This window comes from Ranitomeya imitator, chromosome 9 (assembly GCF_032444005.1).
Source record: "Ranitomeya imitator isolate aRanImi1 chromosome 9, aRanImi1.pri, whole genome shotgun sequence".
Taxonomy (NCBI): Eukaryota; Metazoa; Chordata; class Amphibia; order Anura; family Dendrobatidae; genus Ranitomeya; species Ranitomeya imitator.
The window spans coordinates 29,345,101-29,366,296 of record NC_091290.1 but is presented as its reverse complement, the minus strand read 5'-3'; the positions used below and the strand labels follow the sequence as shown (position 1 = coordinate 29,366,296).

The 21,196-nt window shown below is 48.7% G+C and overlaps 1 protein-coding gene across 1 annotated transcript; it reads left to right on the top strand.

Annotated features, from left to right (window-relative positions):
• The first annotated feature begins 1,876 nt into the window (after positions 1–1,876).
• ZNRD2 (zinc ribbon domain containing 2) lies at positions 1,877–15,581 on the top strand. Its single transcript, XM_069740273.1, has 5 exons — positions 1,877–2,012; positions 5,090–5,156; positions 6,177–6,322; positions 6,418–6,502; positions 15,026–15,581. The coding sequence occupies exons 2-5, from the start codon at positions 5,144–5,146 to the stop codon at positions 15,331–15,333; spliced, it is 552 nt and encodes a 183-aa protein (XP_069596374.1). The 5' UTR covers positions 1,877–2,012; positions 5,090–5,143; the 3' UTR covers positions 15,334–15,581.
• The last annotated feature ends 5,615 nt before the right edge of the window (positions 15,582–21,196 follow it).

Genomic DNA, 21,196 nt, shown 5'->3' with positions numbered 1-21,196 from the left:
CCAGCGGCGGTCAGGATCCCAGCGGTGGTCTGGAAGGATCCCAGCGGTGGTCTGGATCCCAGCGGCGGTCAGGATCCCAGCGGTGGTCTGGATCCCAGCGGCGGTCTGGATCCCAGCGGTGGTCTGGATCCCAGCGGCGGTCGGGATTCCAGCGGCGGCCTGGATCCCAGCGGTGGGGAGGGGTTCTTGTGGCGTGGGGTTCTTGCTATGAATCCCAGTGGTGGTCTGGATCCCAGCGGCGGTCTGGATCCCAGCGGCGGTCAGGATCCCAGCGGTGGTCTGGAAGGATCCCAGCGGTGGTCTGGATCCCAGCGGCGGTCAGGATCCCAGCGGTGGTCTGGATCCCAGCGGCGGTCAGGATCCCAGCGGTGGTCTGGATCCCAGCGGTGGTCTGGATCCCAGCGGCGGTCGGGATTCCAGCGGCGGCTTGGATCCCAGCAGTGGGGAGGGGTTCTTGCGGCGTGGGGTTCTTGCTATGAATCCCAGCAGTGGGGGGTCCGGCAATGAACCTCTGGTGGTACTGTGCAAGGGCCTGGTACCATCAGCGGGTGCCATATTGGAATACCCATCACTTGGGTATTCCAATATGGCGGTCGGCACACTTTTGGTGCAGCGTGGTGGATTGTGGGATTCGAGGACAATGCACAGTGACAGTGCCCCAAAGACCCGCACAGATGATGGCGCTGTGACCGCAGCCTCTGCCCCCTGCTCTGCTTAGGTTTCCTTTCTGTATCCCAGAATGCACTGGGGTTCTCACACAAATTGTCAGGAAGTTAAAGGGAACCTGTCACCCCCGTTTTTTGAGATTGAGCTATAAATACTGTTAAATAGGGCCTGCGCTGTGTGTTCCTATAGTGTATGTAGTGTACCCTGATTCCCCATGTATGCCGAGAAATACATTACCAAAGTCGCCGTTTTCGCCTGTCAATCAGGCTGGTCTGGTCAGGTGGGCGTGTTCACAGCGCTCTTTTCTTCCCCAGGTTTCCGTTGGTGGCGTAGTGGTGTGCGCATGTCCAAGGTCCGGATTCCCTGTGCCCACGTGAAGACACAGCGCGCGATCTGCGCTGTCATTCCTTTCATCGGTGCGGGCGGCCATCTTCCTGGGGCATTTTCCTGAAGCCCCGTGCAGCAGAGCACTACATCTGCGCACGCGCGGCCCCAGGAAGATGGCGCTGTGAACACGCCCACCTGACCAGACCAGCCTGATTGACAGGCGAAAACGCCGACTTTGGTAAGTTATTTCTCAGCATACATGGGGAATCGGGGTACACTACATACACTATAGTAACGCACAGCGCAGGCCCTATTTAACAGTATTTATATCTCAATCTCAAAAAACGGGGTGACAGGTTCCCTTTAAACAAAGTAGACAGTAGTGAGATGCTGCAGTCAGGGAAGAAGAGGAAAGGTTACAGCAAGGACATTACAGACTAGTTTAGAATATGGCATCAAATAAATAGGGATTCAGGTAACAATTGGGAAACCCCTCTACTCTAGTAAAGCACAATGGTCAGGTAGAGAATGCGCGGCACATATGGCAAATAGCAGCTCTCATCAGCTACGGGGGCAGAAAAGGGACAAAAAAGTGATGTCTCTGAGAACAAGGAGAAAAAAACAGAAAAAAATAGAAAATCACCTGGGGACGAAGCGGTTAATAAATAAAAACCTCAGCTCGTCAGGCCAAAAAAATCATGAGAAAAAGCCATGGATTTTAGAAGGGGAAGAATAAAAAATAGTCCCAGTCATGATGGGGTTAAAGCAAGCAGCTGTGTGAGGGCGGGGCCAGACACAACGACCAAAAACCTACAGGTCCTGCAGCGAAAGCCTGGAGTCTGGCTCCTCCCACACACGTGACTGATCACATGGTGATGGTCATGACATCATGAAAGGTCCTTTAGTTCCTGAGGACATACGCATATTATTTGTCACATGATCATGACGTCATTACAGGTCCTGTATCGTCAGGAGCTTGTGTTTCCGCGCACGTTACCTCGTGTGTGGCTGGTGACGAGGTGAGGGCTCGGGGCCGGGATGGCGGCTGTGCTCGCTGACGTTTCCGCAGGACACGACATGACGGGGTTTATGGGAAATAATCCAGCACATGTCAGTGTAGTGGCGGGTCCAGGGCACAGTGTCAGTAAGGGCACATGGCGTCACTGAGGGGCACATGGCGTCACTGAGGGGCGCAGGGCGGGCACATGGCGTCACTGAGGGGCACATGGCGTCACTGAGGGGCGCAGGGCGGGCACATGGCGTCACTGAGGGGCGCAGGGCGGGCACATGGCGTCACTGAGGGGCGCAGGGCGGGCACATGGCGTCACTGAGGGGCGCAGGGCGGGCACATGGCGTCACTGAGGGGCGCAGGGCGGGCACATGGCGTCACTGAGGGGCACATGCCGTTACTGAGGGGCGCAGGGCGGGCACATGGCGTCACTGAGGGGCGCAGGGCGGGCACATGGCATCACTGAGGGGCACAGGGCGGGCACATGGCGTCACTGAGGGGCGCAGGGCGGGCACATGGCGTCACTGAGGGGCGCAGGGCGGGCACATGGCGTCACTGAGGGGCACATGGCGTCACTGAGGGGCGCAGGGCGGGCACATGGCGTCACTGAGGGGCGCAGGGCGGGCACATGGCGTCACTGAGGGGCGCAGGGCGGGCACATGGCGTCACTGAGGGGCGCAGGGCGGGCACATGGCGTCACTGAGGGGCGCAGGGCGGGCACATGGCGTCACTGAGGGGCGCAGGGCGGGCACATGGCGTCACTGAGGGGCACATGCCGTTACTGAGGGGCGCAGGGCGGGCACATGGCGTCACTGAGGGGCGCAGGGCGGGCACATGGCATCACTGAGGGGCACAGGGCGGGCACATGGCGTCACTGAGGGGCGCAGGGCGGGCACATGGCGTCACTGAGGGGCGCAGGGCGGGCACATGACGTCACTGAGGGGCACAGGGCGGGCACATGGCGTCACTGAGGGGCACATGCCGTTACTGAGGGGCACAGGGCGGGCACATGGCGTCACTGAGGGGCGCAGGGCGGGCACATGGCGTCACTGAGGGGCGCAGGGCGGGCACATGACGTCACTGAGGGGCGCAGGGCGGGCACATGGCGTCACTGAGGGGCACATGCCGTTACTGAGGGGCACAGGGCGGGCACATGGCGTCACTGAGGGGCGCAGGGCGGGCACATGGCGTCACTGAGGGGCGCAGGGCGGGCACATGGCGTCACTGAGGGGCACATGCCGTTACTGAGGGGCACAGGGCGGGCACATGGCGTCACTGAGGGGCGCAGGGCGGGCACATGGCGTCACTGAGGGGCGCAGGGCGGGCACATGACGTCACTGAGGGGCACAGGGCGGGCACATGGCGTCACTGAGGGGCACATGCCGTTACTGAGGGGCACAGGGCGGGCACATGGCGTCACTGAGGGGCGCAGGGCGGGCACATGGCGTCACTGAGGGGCGCAGGGCGGGCACATGGCGTCACTGAGGGGCACATGCCGTTACTGAGGGGCGCAGGGCGGGCACATGGCGTCACTGAGGGGCGCAGGGCGGGCACATGCCGTTACTGAGGGGCACAGGGCGGGCACATGGCGTCACTGAGGGGCGCAGGGCGGGCACATGGCGTCACTGAGGGGCGCAGGGCGGGCACATGGCGTCACTGAGGGGCGCAGGGCGGGCACATGGCGTCACTGAGGGGCGCAGGGTGGGCACATGGCGTCACTGAGGGGCACATGCCGTTACTGAGGGGCACAGGGTGGCCCCCGTTAACCCCTTCCTGACTCTGCCATTCTTTTTTTCTCCTGTTCTAGGAACCATAGCTTTTCTATGTGACTTTCACCATGGGGGATACATATGTGGATATTCTCAGTGTGGACAGTTACCTACCAAATAGATATATATTTTTCATTACCGGAGAAAGGAGCAGATTTAGCCACTTGGCACCATAAGACGCACAGGTCGATTAGCGCACCATGACGGATAAGTACATCATGCTGATCGCACTTCTGTACTGGTGCAATCAGCTGCAGGGGTCCGACTGACAAACAGCCAGGAGCAGCGTTCCCGCAGACCCTAGAAGTGTAACCTCTTATATGTCGCTATCAATAGTAACCGCATCATTGGAGGGGGGTAGACACATGATCCCTCCCTGTCAGCACATCACCCCTCCTCCCTGACAGATGGAGATCTCTCCCTCTGTCAGTACATCACCCCTCCTCCCTGACAGATGAATATCTCTCCCTCTGTCAGTACATCACCCCTCCTCCCTGACAGATGGAGATCTCTCCCTCTGTCAGCATGTCACCCATCCCTCTATGAGACAGGAAGGCCTGAATTACTTTTTTTTTTTTCCCCCTTAGTAGTTATTTTTGGGGGGGAGAAAATAAGTTGTTTTTTTTTTTTACTGGACTTGAACTTGTGATCACTTGTACTCACTTATATAGCGCCATTAATTCCGCAGCGCTTTACAGACATTATCATCTCTGCCCCCATTGGGGCTCACAGTTTACATTCCCTATCAGTATGTCTTTGTAGTGTGGGTTGAAACCGGAGAACCCGGAGGAAACCCACGCAATCACAGGGAGAACATACAAACTCTATGCAGATATTGTCCTTGGTGGGATTTCTATCCAGGAACCCAGTAATGCGAGGCTGCAGTGCTAACCACTGAGCCATAATTATCTGTGCACTAACATGGCAGACACCAAAATCTCCTGTGGGCCCCCTCTTCAATGAGAACAACCCTTCCGCAGCCTGCATCTTGTTGCAGGGGCCTGATGGGTCTGGGAAATTACTCTTCCCCTGTTTCTAACCTTTTAAAGGCCTGAGTCATGATTGACAGTGTCATCTAAGAGGTTACACTGTTACAGCCGATACTCCTGGGTGTCTGCTGTGTACAACAGGTGTCACCTGCTCCGTATGTAGCAGGTTCAGCTCCTGAGCCCGCAGCATCTCACAAGTGAGCCCATCCGCTGTACATGTCCGGCCATGCAGGTATTATCACCACTTGCTACGTTTCTCTGCCGGTGGGGAGTTTTTCGGATGCAGTCATTTTTTTGCGAAGTAACTTTTTGGTTTTGTTCCCTTTTAGATCTAAAGCTCTGGTGACGTTCCAGATTACCGGCATTGGCTCGTCGCTCTCAGCATGGCGTTACAGGGTGAGCGGTGCCATGTGTTGCATTGTTACCTCCAGCCTGGGTGAAGTTGGATTCTATGAATGAATAAGGACACCTTTTTTGGGGGTCATTTACTTTAAGGGGTTATTTATTGACCGCCAGAGTTGCTCCCTTCTGCATCGAAATTGAAGGGATGACGTTACGACCCCACACACTGGCACGGTCGGCAGGTTGTCCCGTTTGTTAGAATGGTGCATGTGCACAACACCTGCTGATTGTGGACGTGTTTCTTTAAGTGTACGGATCATAATAATGACCGATATAATCGGCACCGCTGCGTGTCATTGGATTACCTTTTTAAAAGAACTTATTTTGGGCTAAAGATCAAGTTTGCAATTGAGTGTCATTAAAAATTTTGCACGGTTTGGCTTTTACAGCCTCTTCGGTTTCGTTTCACATCGCTGGCTGCAGAACGAGCTCACTGAGGATCTATCAGTGAGCTCGTTCTGATTTCCTAACCATTTTTACCTGTCTCCTTTTAGCTGGTTAATGACTGCTGACCACTTAAAAAGGAGAGCGTAACTTTGAGATGAGAGATCAGATTTTTTTTTTTTTTAATTAAAAAGCGACAAACTTGCCGTCAGAGCGAGCTCACTGACAGATTCTCGCCTGACTCATTCCGCAGCCAGCAATAGACAGTGCAGCACATCGGTTATAGAAATCATACGGTACAACCTTTTTAATGGAACCCAATTTCAAAAATTATTATTGGACCAAAAAGCATGAATGTAAGTGAAAAATAACATCCCCAAAGATGCCCACACCGTGTATGCTTGGTTTAGTTGAGTGTGCATGTGTTGTCAATTGGAGAGAGGGGAATAATCCACTGCCACTGTTCCATCTCTGGCGATGGCATTTAATTGTTTATTTTTTTTTATACTATTATTTATTATTATTTTTTGTATACTTTTATACTATTATTTTGCTTTTTTTTTTTTTTTTTTTTTTTTTTTAAATCCAATGCAATTTTTTTTTCTCTCCTTTACCCAATTTGGGGAGCAGATGATGACACGTGGTCTCCCCCATCCGAGTCCGATATGAAAATCTTAAGAGCGCGCCGCGATCGCCAGGATAAGATTAGCAGGATGATGGGCGATTACTTACTGAAGGGATACCGAATGCTCGGGGAGAGCTGCGATACATGCGGGGTGAGTCCGCACCGGGAAGGGGGCAACCATCGTCCCCTTCTCTTGCCCAATTACTTTGATTGATTTTTTTTTTTTTTTTTTTCCCTTCTCTATAGACGATATTATTACAGGACCGTCAGAAAAAATTACTCTGCATCTCATGTCAGGAACTTGACTCGGATACCGAAAAAGACAACCCAGGTATTCCCAATGTAGAAGTATATAGTCGGCCATTGTTTGCAGAGTCCTGGTCGTATACTTCCCTGGCAAGAGTGAATTTCATAACTGCAGCGGCTGAGTAAAATGCGAAATTAGAGTTATTTATAAAGCGCAATGTCTAAGGCTCCGTTCACACTGCGGTTTAAGTCCTTCACTCAACGTATCCACCAGAAAAAGCTCCAGATGTGTGTTCCCCATGCACTTCCAGACTTGGAAAAAATCCTTAAAAAAAAGACAAAAAAGCAGTCTATCCAGCACAATGGGTCAGGAATCGGCAGCCCTCGACACTCCGGCTCTTGTAAAACTCTGCTAAAGTCAGTCAACTACCAGGACGCGTTGGAAGTTGTAGTATCAGAATGGATGGAGTGGCGCAGTGCAGGTAGCTCTTTCAACGACAAGTCCAGCAATACCTTTACATGGCCGGCCCGTTCTTCCATTACTGAGAAATCCGCGTTTGAATTGATATGCAAATGAGGCTAAAGAGCTATGTGTAAATCTGTAGCCTCCGTCACACCAGCTCTATTCGCCGCCTCCTGCTTGACTGACCTCCTCTGTGCTGTGTGACTTCAGTCAAGCAGGAACAGGCGGCGCTGGGCGGGGAATAGAGCTGGAGTGACAGAGGCTTCAGATCTACAAATAGCTCTTCGGCCTCATTTGCATGCCAATTTAAACTCTTAATTTATTCGGACTCCCATGACAGCACACGAGAGAGGGGATCCGCCCTTAAGGAACAGGAAACCTACAGATACAAAAGGGCGGCACCTCTCCCCATGCATCAGTTGGTTTCCTGTTCCTGAAGGGACTGGATGCCTATAGAATCTACAGGAGTCCAGGCCGGCCGGACCGATTCTAGTGGCGAGGGGGTCTCCCACTTCGGCCGGTGCGGGTACCTGAAGTAGTCACGGTGGCCCTGGCAGGGCGGCACGGCGGTGACTAGACAGCGTGGAGCGGTCGCCAGGGGGTGTCCGGTCTCCGGGGTCAGCATATGGTAAGTCGCTCTTCCCGTGTGCTGTGGGTCTCTCTGTGCAGGGGGGGCGCGGCAGCGTCTAGGGGGCGCCGATCGGAACGTAGCTGGCCGGCCTCGGCGTTCCACGATGGCTGCAGCGCTGACAGGAGCGCTGTAAGCTGTGGTGACGTCGGGGGGCGGAGCCGGCGACGACTTCCGGGTCGGTGAGCTCCTGCGCATGCGCAGGGGCTCCAAGATGGCGGCGCCCACCGGAGATCATGCCGCAATCCCTCCTGAGCGACGATTGATCCCCCACAGCTGCGGTAGGGCGGGAAAATTAAACGAGCAAGCTGGGCAAGGTGCGCTGACCGAAGGAGGGGCTTTATAAGGCGGCTCCAGCGGCATGTTCCCGGGTTTTGGCTCCAATTTACTAAAAATGGATTCAGATCAGGATCAGCAAGTGGTGCTGCTGGAACAAGCATCCCAGAAACCCAAGGAGAAGGAACATGAAAAGAGGAGCGATGGTTCGGGCCGCAGAAGCTCCTCCAGACAGGGGTCTGGAGGATCAGCCAAAAAGGATCCCCCTCGTGCTTCGGTATTTCTGGGTGTGAACAGCCACTGGTAAGTGATCTTCGAGAAAGTTCACTTAGTGACTAGTCTCCCCTCATATGTCTTATGCAGGGAAGGAAAAACGTCAGTAAGGCGAAGCATAGGGAATGTGCCATCTGCGGGGTTCCCTTGCCTGACTCACACCCTTAAAAACTATGTGACCCCTGTATCCAGCAGACGGTGAGGTTCTGGAAGGAGGGGAGGGGGTATAGCATGTAGATTTACACTCTAGTCTACCTTACTTATCCCCGTAGGTAGCCGAAGAATCCTCCTCTATTACGGCCAGTCTCAAAGAGATGATTAGAATGGAGGTTAAGGAGTCCTTTAAAAACCTTTCACAGTCAGGAGGTTCTAGGCAGAGAACTGAATCGGATTTGTCTATGGAAAAGGACAAGTCCGAAGAATCAGACAATTCAGCAGCATCATCCTCCTCTTCGGAAGAAGACGCTGCTCGGTTTTGCCTACCCATAGAAAGAATAGACAAATTGGTAAAGGCGGTCAGAGGCACAATGGGTATATCGGAACCCAAGCCTCAACTATCCAAAGAACAAATGATGTTCAGTGGATTGGAGCAGAAAAAGCGCAGAGTGTTTCCTTTAAATGAGAAAATACAGGATCTTATTAATAGGGAGTGGAGAAAACCGGAGAGAAAAGGCTCCTTACCACCTGCGCAAAAACGTCGGTACCCTTTTGATGACCCAGCAGTAGGTAACTGGGAGAAAGCACCAAAGCTGGATGCAGCAATTGCCAAGGTTGCGAAATGATCTTCTCTCCCATTTGAGGATATGGGAACGCTTAAAGACCCCCTGGATAGGAAAGTAGATACCTTCCTAAAGGGGACCTGGGAAATGGCAGCTGGCTCCTTAAGACCTGCGGTAGCTTCAACCTGCACGGCAAGGTCAATGATGGTCTAGCTAGACCAGTTAGAGACCCAATTAAAACAAGGGGCCTCTAGAGAGTCCATACTCGCAGCATTACCTGTAATCCAGGAGGGGGCGGCTTTTTTATCGGATGCCTCAATTGACTCCGTAAAGTTGGCAGCTAGAGCAGCAGGACTTTCTAATGCTGCAAGGAGAGCCCTATGGCTGAAATGCTGGCCGGGGGATATGCAGGCAAAAACAAAGCTCTGCGCTATCCCTTGTAAAGGCGAGTATTTGTTTGGGCCTACCCTGGATGAACTCCTGGAGAAAGCAGGAGATGATAAGAAAAAGTTTCCCAACCTGTTCAATCCATACCATCGTCCCTTTAACAAAAGAAGGTTCAACCGGGGAGGAAAGCGAACCTTTTCACCAGGGAGAGATCGTCCCAGATGGGAGGATAGGCGAAAACGAGGTACAGGTCTCATGTTTCGCCGTAACCAAACGGAAAACAAAAAACAAGACCAATGACTGGCAATTCCAGTGGGAGGGAGACTATTGCAATTCTCGGCAGAGTGGTCGAAAATTACAAACAGCGTTTGGATAAAAGACACTGTTTCCCATGGTCTCAAGCTGGAATTTGTTCATATTCCACAGGACAAATTTAGGTTAACACCCTGGCGCTCATCTCCCACTGAACAATTCGCCCTAGAAGAAGAAGTGAGGACTCTTTGCTCCAAAAATGTTTTGGTAGAAGTGCCGTATTCTCAGGCAGGGAAAGGGTTTTACTCTCCCCTGTTCCTAATCCAGAAGCCTGATAAATCTTACAGGACCATTATAAATCTTAAGGGTCTCAATAAGTTTTTGGTGAAACATACTTTCAAAATGGAGTCCATTAATTCGGCAATAAAGATGCTTTTCAACAACTGTTTCATGGTAGTAGTGGATTTGAAAGATGCCTACTATCATGTACCCATTCATGCTGATTTCCAACGATACCTGAGGGTAGCGATACTAATGGGGGGTAGGATTCAACATTTTCAATTCAGAGCGCTCCCCTTTGGGATCACCTCGGCACCTAGGGTGTTTACTAAAATAATTGCGGAAGTCATGGCGCATTTAAGAGAGTCAAATATCCTTATAGTCCCCTACTTAGACGATTTCCTCATTGTAGGTAACTCGGTAGATCATTGTCTGTCACAATGGGAGATTGCTAGAACCAAACTAGAACGGTTGGGTTGGATCATAAACTTTGAAAAATCGAAATTACAGCCCCTAAATGTTCAAAAATTCCTAGGGTTAATGTTGAATTCAGTGACACAGCAGTGTCTCCTCCCTATAGAGAAAATAGACCAAATTCAGAGTTTTGTATTAAGAGCAATCAATACACCTTCCATGACACTTAGGCAAGCAATGTCTCTACTTGGGTCACTCACATCTTGCATTCCAGCAGTTAAGTGGGCTCAGTTCCACACCAGGTCCCTACAAAAAGAAGTCCTGTTCCATGACAGAGCCTTAGGAGGCGCATTGAATGGAAAATTGACGTTGGGGCCGATAACATTGAATTCCCTTAGGTGGTGGCTAGATAAACGGAATCTATCAGCAGGGGTTCCCTGGATGGTAGATGTCACCCACGTGATAACCACAGATGCCAGCTCTTCAGGGTGGGGAGCCTATATGGGGGACATGGTGGTCCAGGGACAGTGGGAACCCTTCACAACATTCTCATCAAACCAAAGGGAGTTGTTGGCGGTTGAATTGGCTGTTAAAAAATTCCTCGTATATCTGCAGGGCCAGCACGTCAGAATTCTGTCGGACAACAGAGTGGCGGTCGCTTACATAAACCGGCAAGGGGGAACTCGTTCCGAAACTTTAATGCAGATCACGGGTCGGTTGTTCCAGGTGGCAGAGCTCAATTTTCTATCTTTGACAGCTCTTCACATCAAAGGAAAAGAAAATGTGGCAGCAGATTTCCTCAGCCGAAATGTGTTAAAACAGGGAGAATGGTCTCTCAACGAGGACATTTTCAAACTTATCGTCCGCAGATGGGGTCAACCAGTGGTGGATCTATTCGCCACCAGAAACAACAGAAAAGTAAAACTCTTTTGCTCCCTAAATCCCAGGGAGAATCCCCTGGCGGTGGACGCGTTTCTGATAAAATGGGATTTTCCACTGGCCTATGCTTTCCCACCACTGAACCTGATACCTCTGGTGGTGAGGAAAATCAGGGAGGATCGAGCGAAAGTCATCCTTATCGCCCCCTTTTGGCCCAGAAGAACCTGGTTTGCCTGGCTCAAGACAATGTCCGTAGCGGTCCCCTGGGTACTGCCAGAGATCCCGAACTTGCTTTCTCAGGGACCGATCTCCCATCCACAAGTGGCGGCGCTCCATTTAACGGCATGGAGTTTGAACGGTCACTATTAGTGGGGAAAGGCTTCTCTCCAAACTTAGTAGAGACACTCCTAAAGAGTAGAAAGCAAATAATTACGAGAATCTACTCTAGGACTTGGAGAAAGTTCTTGACTTGTTCAAAATTTAATATCCAAGACGGGGTGCCAATACAACAAATCTTAGAGTTCCTACAAAAGGGGTTCGAGTTAAAACTCTCTCCTAGTACCCTTAGAGTACAGGTCTCAGCTTTGGGTGCCCTGTTTTCCTGTAATATAGCGAATAACTACTGGATAGCGAGGTTTATGAAGGCAGTTAGTAGATCTACACCACTGCATAAAGACAGAACAGTTCCATGGGATTTAAATTTAGTTCTGTCCTCTCTCACTAAACCCCCCTTTGAACCTCTGCAGGAGGCCTCGATCAAAATGTTGACACTTAAGACAGCCTTCCTGATCGCCATAACCTCAGCTCGCAGGATAGGGGATATACAGGCGCTTTCCAGAGCTCCTCCATACACTGAAATCTTGTCAGACAGAGTAGTCCTTAGACCAGACCCAGCATATCTACCAAAGGTAGCGACACGTTTCCATAGATCACAGGAGATAGTTTTGCCATCCTTTATTCCTAATCCCTCTAATCCTAAAGAGCAGGAGCTTCATACGTTAGACGTTAGGAGATCTCTCCTTCAGTATATTTCAGCTACTGATAATTGGAAGAAAGATGGGGCACTGCTTCTTTCCTTCCAAGGTCCAAGGAAAGGGTTTAGAGTATCAAAATATTTACTGGCTAAATGGATTAGGGAAACTATCTCTCTAGCTTATACAGCAGGTGGGGGGCCAGCTCCGCAGAATCTAAAGGCACATTCCACCCAGGCCATGGCGTCATCCTGGGCGGAAAGATCTGGAGTGTCAGTGGAGCAGATATGTAAGGCGGCCACATGGTCATCCCCTTCCACTTTCTTTAAACACTATCGGTTGGATTTGGGGTCCTCCTCTGATCTTTCCTTTGGGTTAAGGGTGCTACAATCTATAGTCCCTCCCTAAGGTAGCTTACATCTCTGTAAATCTCTCGTGTGCTGTCATGGGAGTCCGAATAAAGCATTAAGCTACTTACTGGTAGCGGCATTTTTCGGAGGCCCATGACAGCACCCTTAGTTCCCTCCCTAATCACGTGGGGGTAGCACTTCCTGATATGTATATAGCGTAATATGTAAATCTCACGTATGGTGTCTTGTTACAATAATGGGTTATTTTGTTTCAAAATGTATATAATGTATATTTGTGTACCACTAACCGCGGCAGTCCTCTCAGGCTCTGAAATACAACTGATGCATGGGGAGAGGTGCCGCCCTTTTGTATCTGTAGGTTTCCTGTTCCTTAAGGGCGGATCCCCTCTCTCGTGTGCTGTCATGGGCCTCCGAAAAATGCCGCTACCAGTAAGTAGCTTAATGCTTTCGGAGTAACGGACCGCCCATGCGAAGATATTGCTGGATTTCTCTTTGAAAGAGCTACATAAATAATCTGGAGTGTGAAATCTTGCTAACAAATTCCTTTTAATGGTAGTCTTTCATCACCAAATGACTGTTCAAACCATGCACAAGCACACCCGATGTGTGTCTGAGCAGTTCGGTGTACCCTCCACCTACTTTAGCTCTGGAGGCAGAGTAGAGCAGAGGTAGATGGACAAAAAGTACCCGGGAAGGGGCGTGGGACCACTCAGCCAAGGGGGCATCAAGTAACTGCTTGGTTTGAACATTTTGTGCTGACATTCCCTTAAATCCCAGTTTTGTTTTGTTGTTTTTTGTAGTTTTGCTTTGACTTCATGTTTAGTTATTTCGGTAGTCTCATGAGCAAATATGTAGCTCATGCATACAAGCTCGCGTTTACACCGTGTTCCAAATTATTAAGCAATTTGGATTTAAGTGTCATAAAGATTTATTTGTTTTGTTTTTCAAATAAACTCGTGGATGGTATTGTGTCTCAGGGCTCAATAGATAACTGAAATCAATCTTAAACGCACGTGGTAATTAGTTTTCCGGGTGATTCTAATTAAAGGAAAACTACTTAAAAATGATGTTCCACGTTATTAAGCAGGTCACAGTTTTCAAGCAATATGGGAAATAAAAAGGATGTCTCTGCTGCTGAAAAGCGTTAAATAGTGCAATGCCTTGGACAAGGGATGAAAACATTACATATTTCATGAAAACTTAAGAGAGATCATCATACTGTGAAGAGATTTGTGACTGAACCAGAGCACAGACAGAGTTCATGCAGATAAAGGCATAATCAGGAAGGTTTCTGCCAGACAAATTAATTGGATTAAGAGAGCAGCTGCCAAAATACCATTACAAAGCAGCAAACAGTTATTTGAAGCTGCTGGTGCCTCTGCAGTCTCTCGAACCTCACGGTGTAGGATCCTTCAAAGGCTTGCTGTGGTGCATAAACCTACTATTCGGCCACCCCTAAACAGTGTTCACAAGCAGAAACGGTTGCAGTGGGCCCAGACATACATGAAGACTAATTTCCAAACAATCTTGTTTACTGATGAGTGTCGATCAAAACTGGATGGTCCAGATCAGTGGTCCCCAACTCCAGGCCTCGAGGGCCGCCAACAGTGCAGGTTTTCAGGATTTCCTTAGTATTGCACAGGGGTTGGAATCATCACCTGTGCAGATGATCACATTACCACCAATGCAATACTAAAGAAATCCTGAAAACCTGCACTGTTGGCGGCCCTCGAGGCCTGGAGTTGGGGACCCCTGGTCCAGATGGATGGAGTAGTGGATGGTTGGTGGATGGCCACCATGTCTCAACAAGGCTGCGACATCAACAAGGAGGTGGAGAAATCATGTTTTGGGCCGGAATCATGGGGAAACAGCTGGTGGGGCCCTTTAAGGTTCCTGAAGGTGTGAAAATGACCTCTGCAAAGTAAGTAGAGTTTCTGACTGACAACTTTCTTCCATGGTCTAAAAAGCAGAGATGTGCCTTCAGGAGCAAAATCATCTTTATGCTGACAATGCCCCATCTCATGCTACAAAGAATCCCTCTGAGTCATTGGCTGCTATGGGCATAAAATGAGATAAACTCTTGGTGTGGCCACCATCTTCCCCTGACCTCAACCCTATAGAGAACCTATGGAGGGTGGGAGGCCGTTCACATCAAAACAGCAGCTCTGGGAGCCTATTCTGACTTCATGCAAAGAAATACAAGCAGAAACTCTCCAAAAACTCAAGAATGCAAGAATTGTGAAGGTGATATCAAAGACGGGTTCCTATGTTAACATGTAACTTGGCCTGTTTGGATGTTTTGGAGTTAAATAGCTTTTTTGTTCAGTGAATGTGACCGCCTAATACTGCAAATTCCACAAATGAGCATTTACAGTACTTTAAAACATATCAAATGTTTAGAAATTCTACTGTGCCTAATAACTTGGAGCAGTGCATTGTGAGTTTTTATTCATTTTGGAGTTTATACTGTTATCATTGGGAGGTTTCTTCAATAAAATTTGATGTATAATCTAACGGGTGATGACTTATTAGACTGACTGTCATTTGCAGCGACCATTTAGGAAAATCCAAGAGAAATATAATTTGCATAATAATTTGGAACACGGTGTGGCTTGTTACATGAGGTGTAGTGATGAGCGAACGTGCTCCGTTTCGCGCTCTTTGCCTAATATTGACTATATATTTTGTTTCTTAAGTCCTCAATCCTCAAGCTGCCCTGTCTCAGGTGCGAGAACATCGGATTTCTCTGCAGGACAACCCTATTCTCGATGCCCCGTCGGCCGTCCCGCCTGTGACCCTCCCGGATTCCGCTCCTGCAGATGATGTCGGCGCCGGTCACGTTCCCGACCCCATAGCTTCGGCAGAGAGCGCACTTCTAGAGAAGATGAACTGGGCCACCCGCCAGCTGAAAGCAACCAGTTCCGTGGAGCACAGCTCCCAACTCTGCGCCCTGATCGGCACGTGCGCCCAGAGTCTGAAGTCACTCCGAGACCTCCGACATTGAAGACCTGGGCGGGCTATTTCAGACTTCTTGCCCGCGTTCTTCCCGATTGTTTCACAGAATCAGTCAATGGTTTCTGTGTCGGGTTTGCACCATATATAGACGGTGTCTATTATTCTTTTTAGTGTTGTTTGGTTTTGTATTTTTTGCTCCTGTTATCCTATGGAAGTCTTAGCTGCTCCTCCATCTTCACCAAGAAGCTTATTTATTAGATCACGTTGGCTGAATAAACAGACGCTCTGCTCACCGTCTGGCCGTCGTTGCTACTTATTTACTTTTGGGAAATCATAGATACTGTGAGAGTCCTTTTTTTGTTTGTTTGTTTGTTTGTTTTAATTAGGGTGTATAGTAATGAGTTTTCTATTTTTTTTATTTTATTGCATTTTTTTTTTTGTACTTAAATGGGTTATGATACTGACAACTAGAGATGAGATGATCTCTTCTTGCAATCCGGTCCAGGTCAGGGCACATTGGCTATGGACAGGAGTTGCACAAATTTCTCCTGGCGGGTCCGCGGCACGGCGTGGTGCTGGTGACGTCTCGCCAGCCTGACTAATGGTAAGTCGAGCCCGGAATCCCTGAGGATAAGGACTAGTGATGAGCGAATATACTCGTTACTCGAGATTTTTCGAGCACGCTCTGGTGACCTCCGACTATTTTTTTAGTGCTTGGAGATTTAGTTTTTCTTGCCGCAGCTGAATGATTTACATCTGTTAGCCAGCATAAGTACATGTGGGGGTTGCCTGGTTGCTAGGGAACCCCCACATGTACTTATGTAAGTCATTCAGCTGCGGAGAAGAAAACTAAATCTCCGAGCACTAAAAAAATACTCGAAGGACACCCGAGCGTGCTCGAGAAATCTCGAGTAACGAGTATATTCGCTCATCACTAATAAGGAATTATTCACGGCCAGAGAGCAGCGAGACCCTCCACCGATCATGATGAAGACGTGTCAGACTTTGAAACGCGTTGGCAAAAACCGCATTGCTTGGATTCCTGTCTTCTCACCATCTTTCGACAGCCGCGCGGGTTAACCCATTTGTTTCCGTATTTCCTTTTACTATAGCAAGATGGCAGATACCTAGTGAGCATGTGTGACCTATCATAGAAGCAGGAGGCATCCATGGGCTACCAGGAAGGTAAAAGGCTACGACCACGGGGTTTTTAGCGTGTGATATCCAAAGCAGCATGCACTTTAGGAAATTTATTGCGTTTGACAATAAATGTTTTCTAATAGGGACCCGTCAGGGACAGCGTCCAGCTTTTGCAGTTCATTTATTTCCACCACGCCACTCATTATTGAAGTGATTCATTTATTTTTTTTAATTCGCCATATGGTTCTAGAGATATGGCCACTTTTTATTTAGTGCGGTAGGCCCATAGGCAGCAGCAACTGAAGCCGCAGCCTAAATTAGAGGCACATAGTGGTACAGACCGTAAAAAGGACAGTATCTCTGGAGCCGTATGACGGATTTATTAAAAAATGAATGGAAAACTCAGGAAGCAGTGGGGAAGAAAAGTAAAAACCCAAACTGCCCGCTTTTGCCCTGGTGATGCGTCTTTAATGAATTGCATAGTGTAACACTAATGCCGGCGGCGTCCCTGCATGTTCCCCTCTTTCTGTTTCAGCAGGAACACCAACATACTGGCACAGTTGCGTGCCAGCGTCTCCCTGTCCGGCCGCGGTCCCCGGCTGACAGGTCCTGTTCACAATAACAAATCCTATAAGATGCACACTCAACGGTAAATGATGGTGCTGCCTGGATGGGATCAGGACCCGTTATCTCTAGAGTATATGGTTCACAGCCGCACTCATGAGATATTGTAAGGTAGACCGTGTTCTTCTTCTGCACAACGCTTCACTACAGTGGTAAATAACAATACAGTGAAGGAAAGGCAAAAAAATTCCTTCAAGCGATTTCCTTAACGTTTCAGCCCAAGCCCGGGTCTTTCTCAATATTCACAAGTATAAGTAGAGATAACGATGGCTTGGTATCCTGTAAATTGCCAAAACGGCTCCAAGTAAAGAAATAAACGCATTTAGTACATTGGTGGTAGTGGGTTGCCTGGTCGCCTCAATGGAGCCGGTGTCATCAGGTTAATGTTGCGGTGTGCGGCGCGGTCCTGCTCTCTGCGCACGGGTCTTCCGACGGCATGCCTAGTGCATGTGCCCACTTCCAGTCACTTAAAGAGGCAGTGCGCTCAATAACGTGTAGGCGTCTAGTATTTAAGGCACACTTTCCTATAGGGAGGTGCCTGTACAACGTCCTCCTTAGTGTCAGTTGAGTAGCCATTGCCAGCTAGTTTTCAGGTCCCTTGATCCTGAAGTTATTCTGCTAGAACCTGAACCCCCTGGTCCTTGTGTGGCCAAGGCCTGAACCCCCTGGCCCTTGTGTGGCCAAGGCCTGAACCCCCTGGTCCTTGTGTGGCCAGTCACTGAATCCCTTTGGTCCTCGTGTGGCCAGGGACTAAATCCCTTTGGTCCTCATGTGGCCAGGGACTGAACCCCCCCCCCCCCCCCCCGGGTCCTCGTGTGGCCAGGGCCTGAACCCCCAGGTCCTCGTGTGGCCAGGGCCTGTACCACCCGGGTCCTCGTGTGGCTGGGTCCCAAACCCTGAACCCCCTGGTCCTCGTGTGGCCAGGGCTGCACCTGAACCGTGACACCATTCCCTGCGGTACCGTTGTCTGAAACCACGCCGTCGGTACCTCAACCTGTAACCGCATCGGCAGTACCTGAACCTGACTCTGTTCCGACAGAACTTGATCCAGTATCGGTGTCTCCTCTGGTTAGCTTTGCACAGTCCTTAATGTCTGAGCCTGTTCTAATATCCGAACCTAGCCCTGCCTGTGACTCCATGTCAGTGTCTGTTCTGCCTAATGAGCCAGAACTCGTGTTGTCTGAACAGAGTCCAAATCCTGTCTTGCCAGTGACTCCGTGCCTGTGTCTATGATCCTGACCCTTTGGTTCTGTAGCTGCCGTACCAGGGACTGCCCAGGAGTGGTACCTGGCGGCTACCTGCAGTTCAAGTCTAACTCCACCATCAGGAGCTCGAAGACAAGATAGCCACTTCACAACACCCCTCCTAGGTCAGCCCGGCTCTGTAGCACAGCAGATCCACACGTCATGAAGATCCAAAGTGTCTTGTTTTGGCTCCTGCTACACACGGCAGTTTTCTGGTCAGTATTTTGCATCAGTATTTGCAAGTCAAAACCGGCAGTAGAACCTGTAAGACAAAAGATTTACAATACTTCCACGTTTGGACCTACGATTGGTTTAACGTTTTACCAATAACTTTCCAAACTTTTCATAATTGACAATCATAAGCTCCATAGCTGAGCGCACTGCTGAGAATGTTAGGATGGCGCCATCCCCATGCCCGTTCTCTTGCTTGGTCCTCCTCTACCAGGCCAAACCTTCCAGAATTGTTAGGTTCCCAGAGATATTGCTGTGGCCAGAGAGACATTCTGTCTCTGGAGTTCACGAATTCTCCCCTTTCTGTCTGGAAGCCTATAGGGCAGTCAGGGGAAAGTTGTTAAGTTTGGGTAAAATCCCAACCAAAATATCAAATGGCCCCATCCAGAGTGAGCATTGATGAAAGACTTATGGGCCCCCATAGGGCAGAGACCCTGATTCCAGCGATGTGTCACTTAACTGGGCTGTGTGTTACTGTTTCAATAAAAATCAGTGTTTTATCAGCAGGAGATTATCACTACAGGACTAGGCGTCTCCTGCCTCCTAGTCCAACCCCGCCTCACATCTGATTGGCAGCTTGCTCACAGTGTACACAGAAAGCCACCAATCAGTGATGTGGGCGGGGTTATACACCGCTCAGCATTTGAGATCTGCAACAGAGAAAATGGGGATTGTATCAAAATGACAGCAAGTAGCCCAGTAAGTGATACATCGTTGGAATCAGGGTCTCCGCACCTACGATATATTGCTCTCCGATTATATAGCATTTGTGGAACCTATAAATACAACCTAAGTGAAAGCGATTTTTTTATTTATTTTTTTTAACTGTGGCAGCTGCTTTGTTTGTTTTTTTCTTAGAAGGATTTAATTTTATTCCTGTCGGTTTGATTTATTTTCTCGGTGTTTTGCACAGCATGATACTTATTGTTTCCTGTATAGTAAATCAATATTTTTAAGCCCGAGCTTTCCATTTCATGCAGTGTACGTACTTTCAGCAGCTGTTCCTATGGAAACCCGGCGTTTTTTTTTGTTTTTTTTTAACCATTAGAGAATGATGTCATTCGCTTTCCCTTTTTATCCTTCAATCTTATGGAGTGTGGAGAGAATACATCATGAGCGCCTCAGCAGTTTAAGTGGATTTAATGTAAAAAAACAGGTATGCACCGAGTGTTGTAGATCCAGGTGAATCCATCCACGTGTGCTCCTGGAGGCCTGCAGCAGAGATCAACCCAGGTGAGGTTATCCCATATTTTTTTTCTGAATTCTTCTCATTTGAAAAAAAATATATATATATGTAATTTACATTGCAACTGAAATTAATAGCTATGAAAAAAGATATAATTTTCCCTTCCTGGAATATGACATATTTAAAGTGTAGCCGTCGTTCTAATTTTTATTTCAGAAATCAATAGTACTCGTGAAGATAAGCGACTTTGTAATATATCTTATCGGAGAAATCTGCTTCCTTCTCCTCCTCCTGGACGGGTAAAATGTGTATTCAGTGAAGACATTACATTACTGAGATAGGAGATGGCAGTTGGTGCTCATAAGGTTCTATGTAGGAGGGAGGAGCTCTTCCTCTAGCTCCTCCCCTCTACATAGAACCTTATGAGCACCAATTGTCATCTCCCCACTTTAGGTTGGCGTTTACATAAACCCCGCTCCCTTTCTGCTAAGCAGCCTTGGGAAATCAAGGACCACTGTCTATTGCCGCCTGCCGAAAGAGCGATATTCTGTCAGTAAGTTTGTCCTGATGTTCGGGACTTTTTTTTCTGGTTTCTAAGCACAAAGTTTGGCTCAACTTTCATATCTCTCGTGAATCTTGTTCCGAGGAGCTCAGAAGAAGGAAATGAACTCTTATCGCAAGGAGCTCACTGACAGGTTCTCACTTAACTCATTCAGCAATGGACAATGTAACATAAAAGAATGCAAACCTTGCAAATTTTTAATAAATCCAGATCGCAAAATTTTTTTTTTTAGCCAAAAAATACATGAATTTAAAAGGGGTATTCCCATCTCCAGGATACAATCCCAATATGTAGTTGGTGCAATACTGATAATATTAGCAAATACCTCCAATTAGCAATGTAGTGTAGTCCTTCTGATAAGCTATGTCACTTACCCCATGTGTAGGGCATTGCAGTAGCTTAGATCTCCATGGTTACGACCACTGACAACTAATAGTTACTATATGCGTGGTCGTAACCATGGATACCTAAGCTACTGCAATTCCCTGTACATGACGTCAGTCACATGGTGAATTAGAAGAACTGCACTACATTTCTAATTGGAGACATTTGCTAATATTATAAATGTAGTGCAGTTCTTCTAATTCACTATGTCACTTACCTCATGTGCAGGCATTGCAGTAGCTTAGGTATCCATGGTTATAACCATTCATATAGTGACAGTTGTTAGTGGTCGTAACCATGGAGATCTAAGCTACTGCAACGCCCTGCACATGGGGTAAGTGACATAGCTTATTAGAAGGACTACCATACATTTCGAATTAGAGGTATTTGCTAATATTTTTATGAATGTAGTGTAGTTCTTCTAATTCGCTATGTCACTTAACTCATGTCCAGGGCATTGCAGTAGCTTAGGTATTTACGGTTACGACCACTCATAGTGACAGTTGTTAGTGGTCGTAACCATGGAGATCTAAGCTACTGC

Bases quoted from the DNA above. Each gene is read 5' to 3' on its own strand.
- ZNRD2 (XM_069740273.1), top strand. The intron at 6,323-6,417 runs GTGAGTCCGCAC...CCTTCTCTATAG, and splicing joins AGAGCTGCGATACATGCGGG to ACGATATTATTACAGGACCG. The intron at 6,503-15,025 runs GTATTCCCAATG...TTGTTTCTTAAG, and splicing joins TACCGAAAAAGACAACCCAG to TCCTCAATCCTCAAGCTGCC.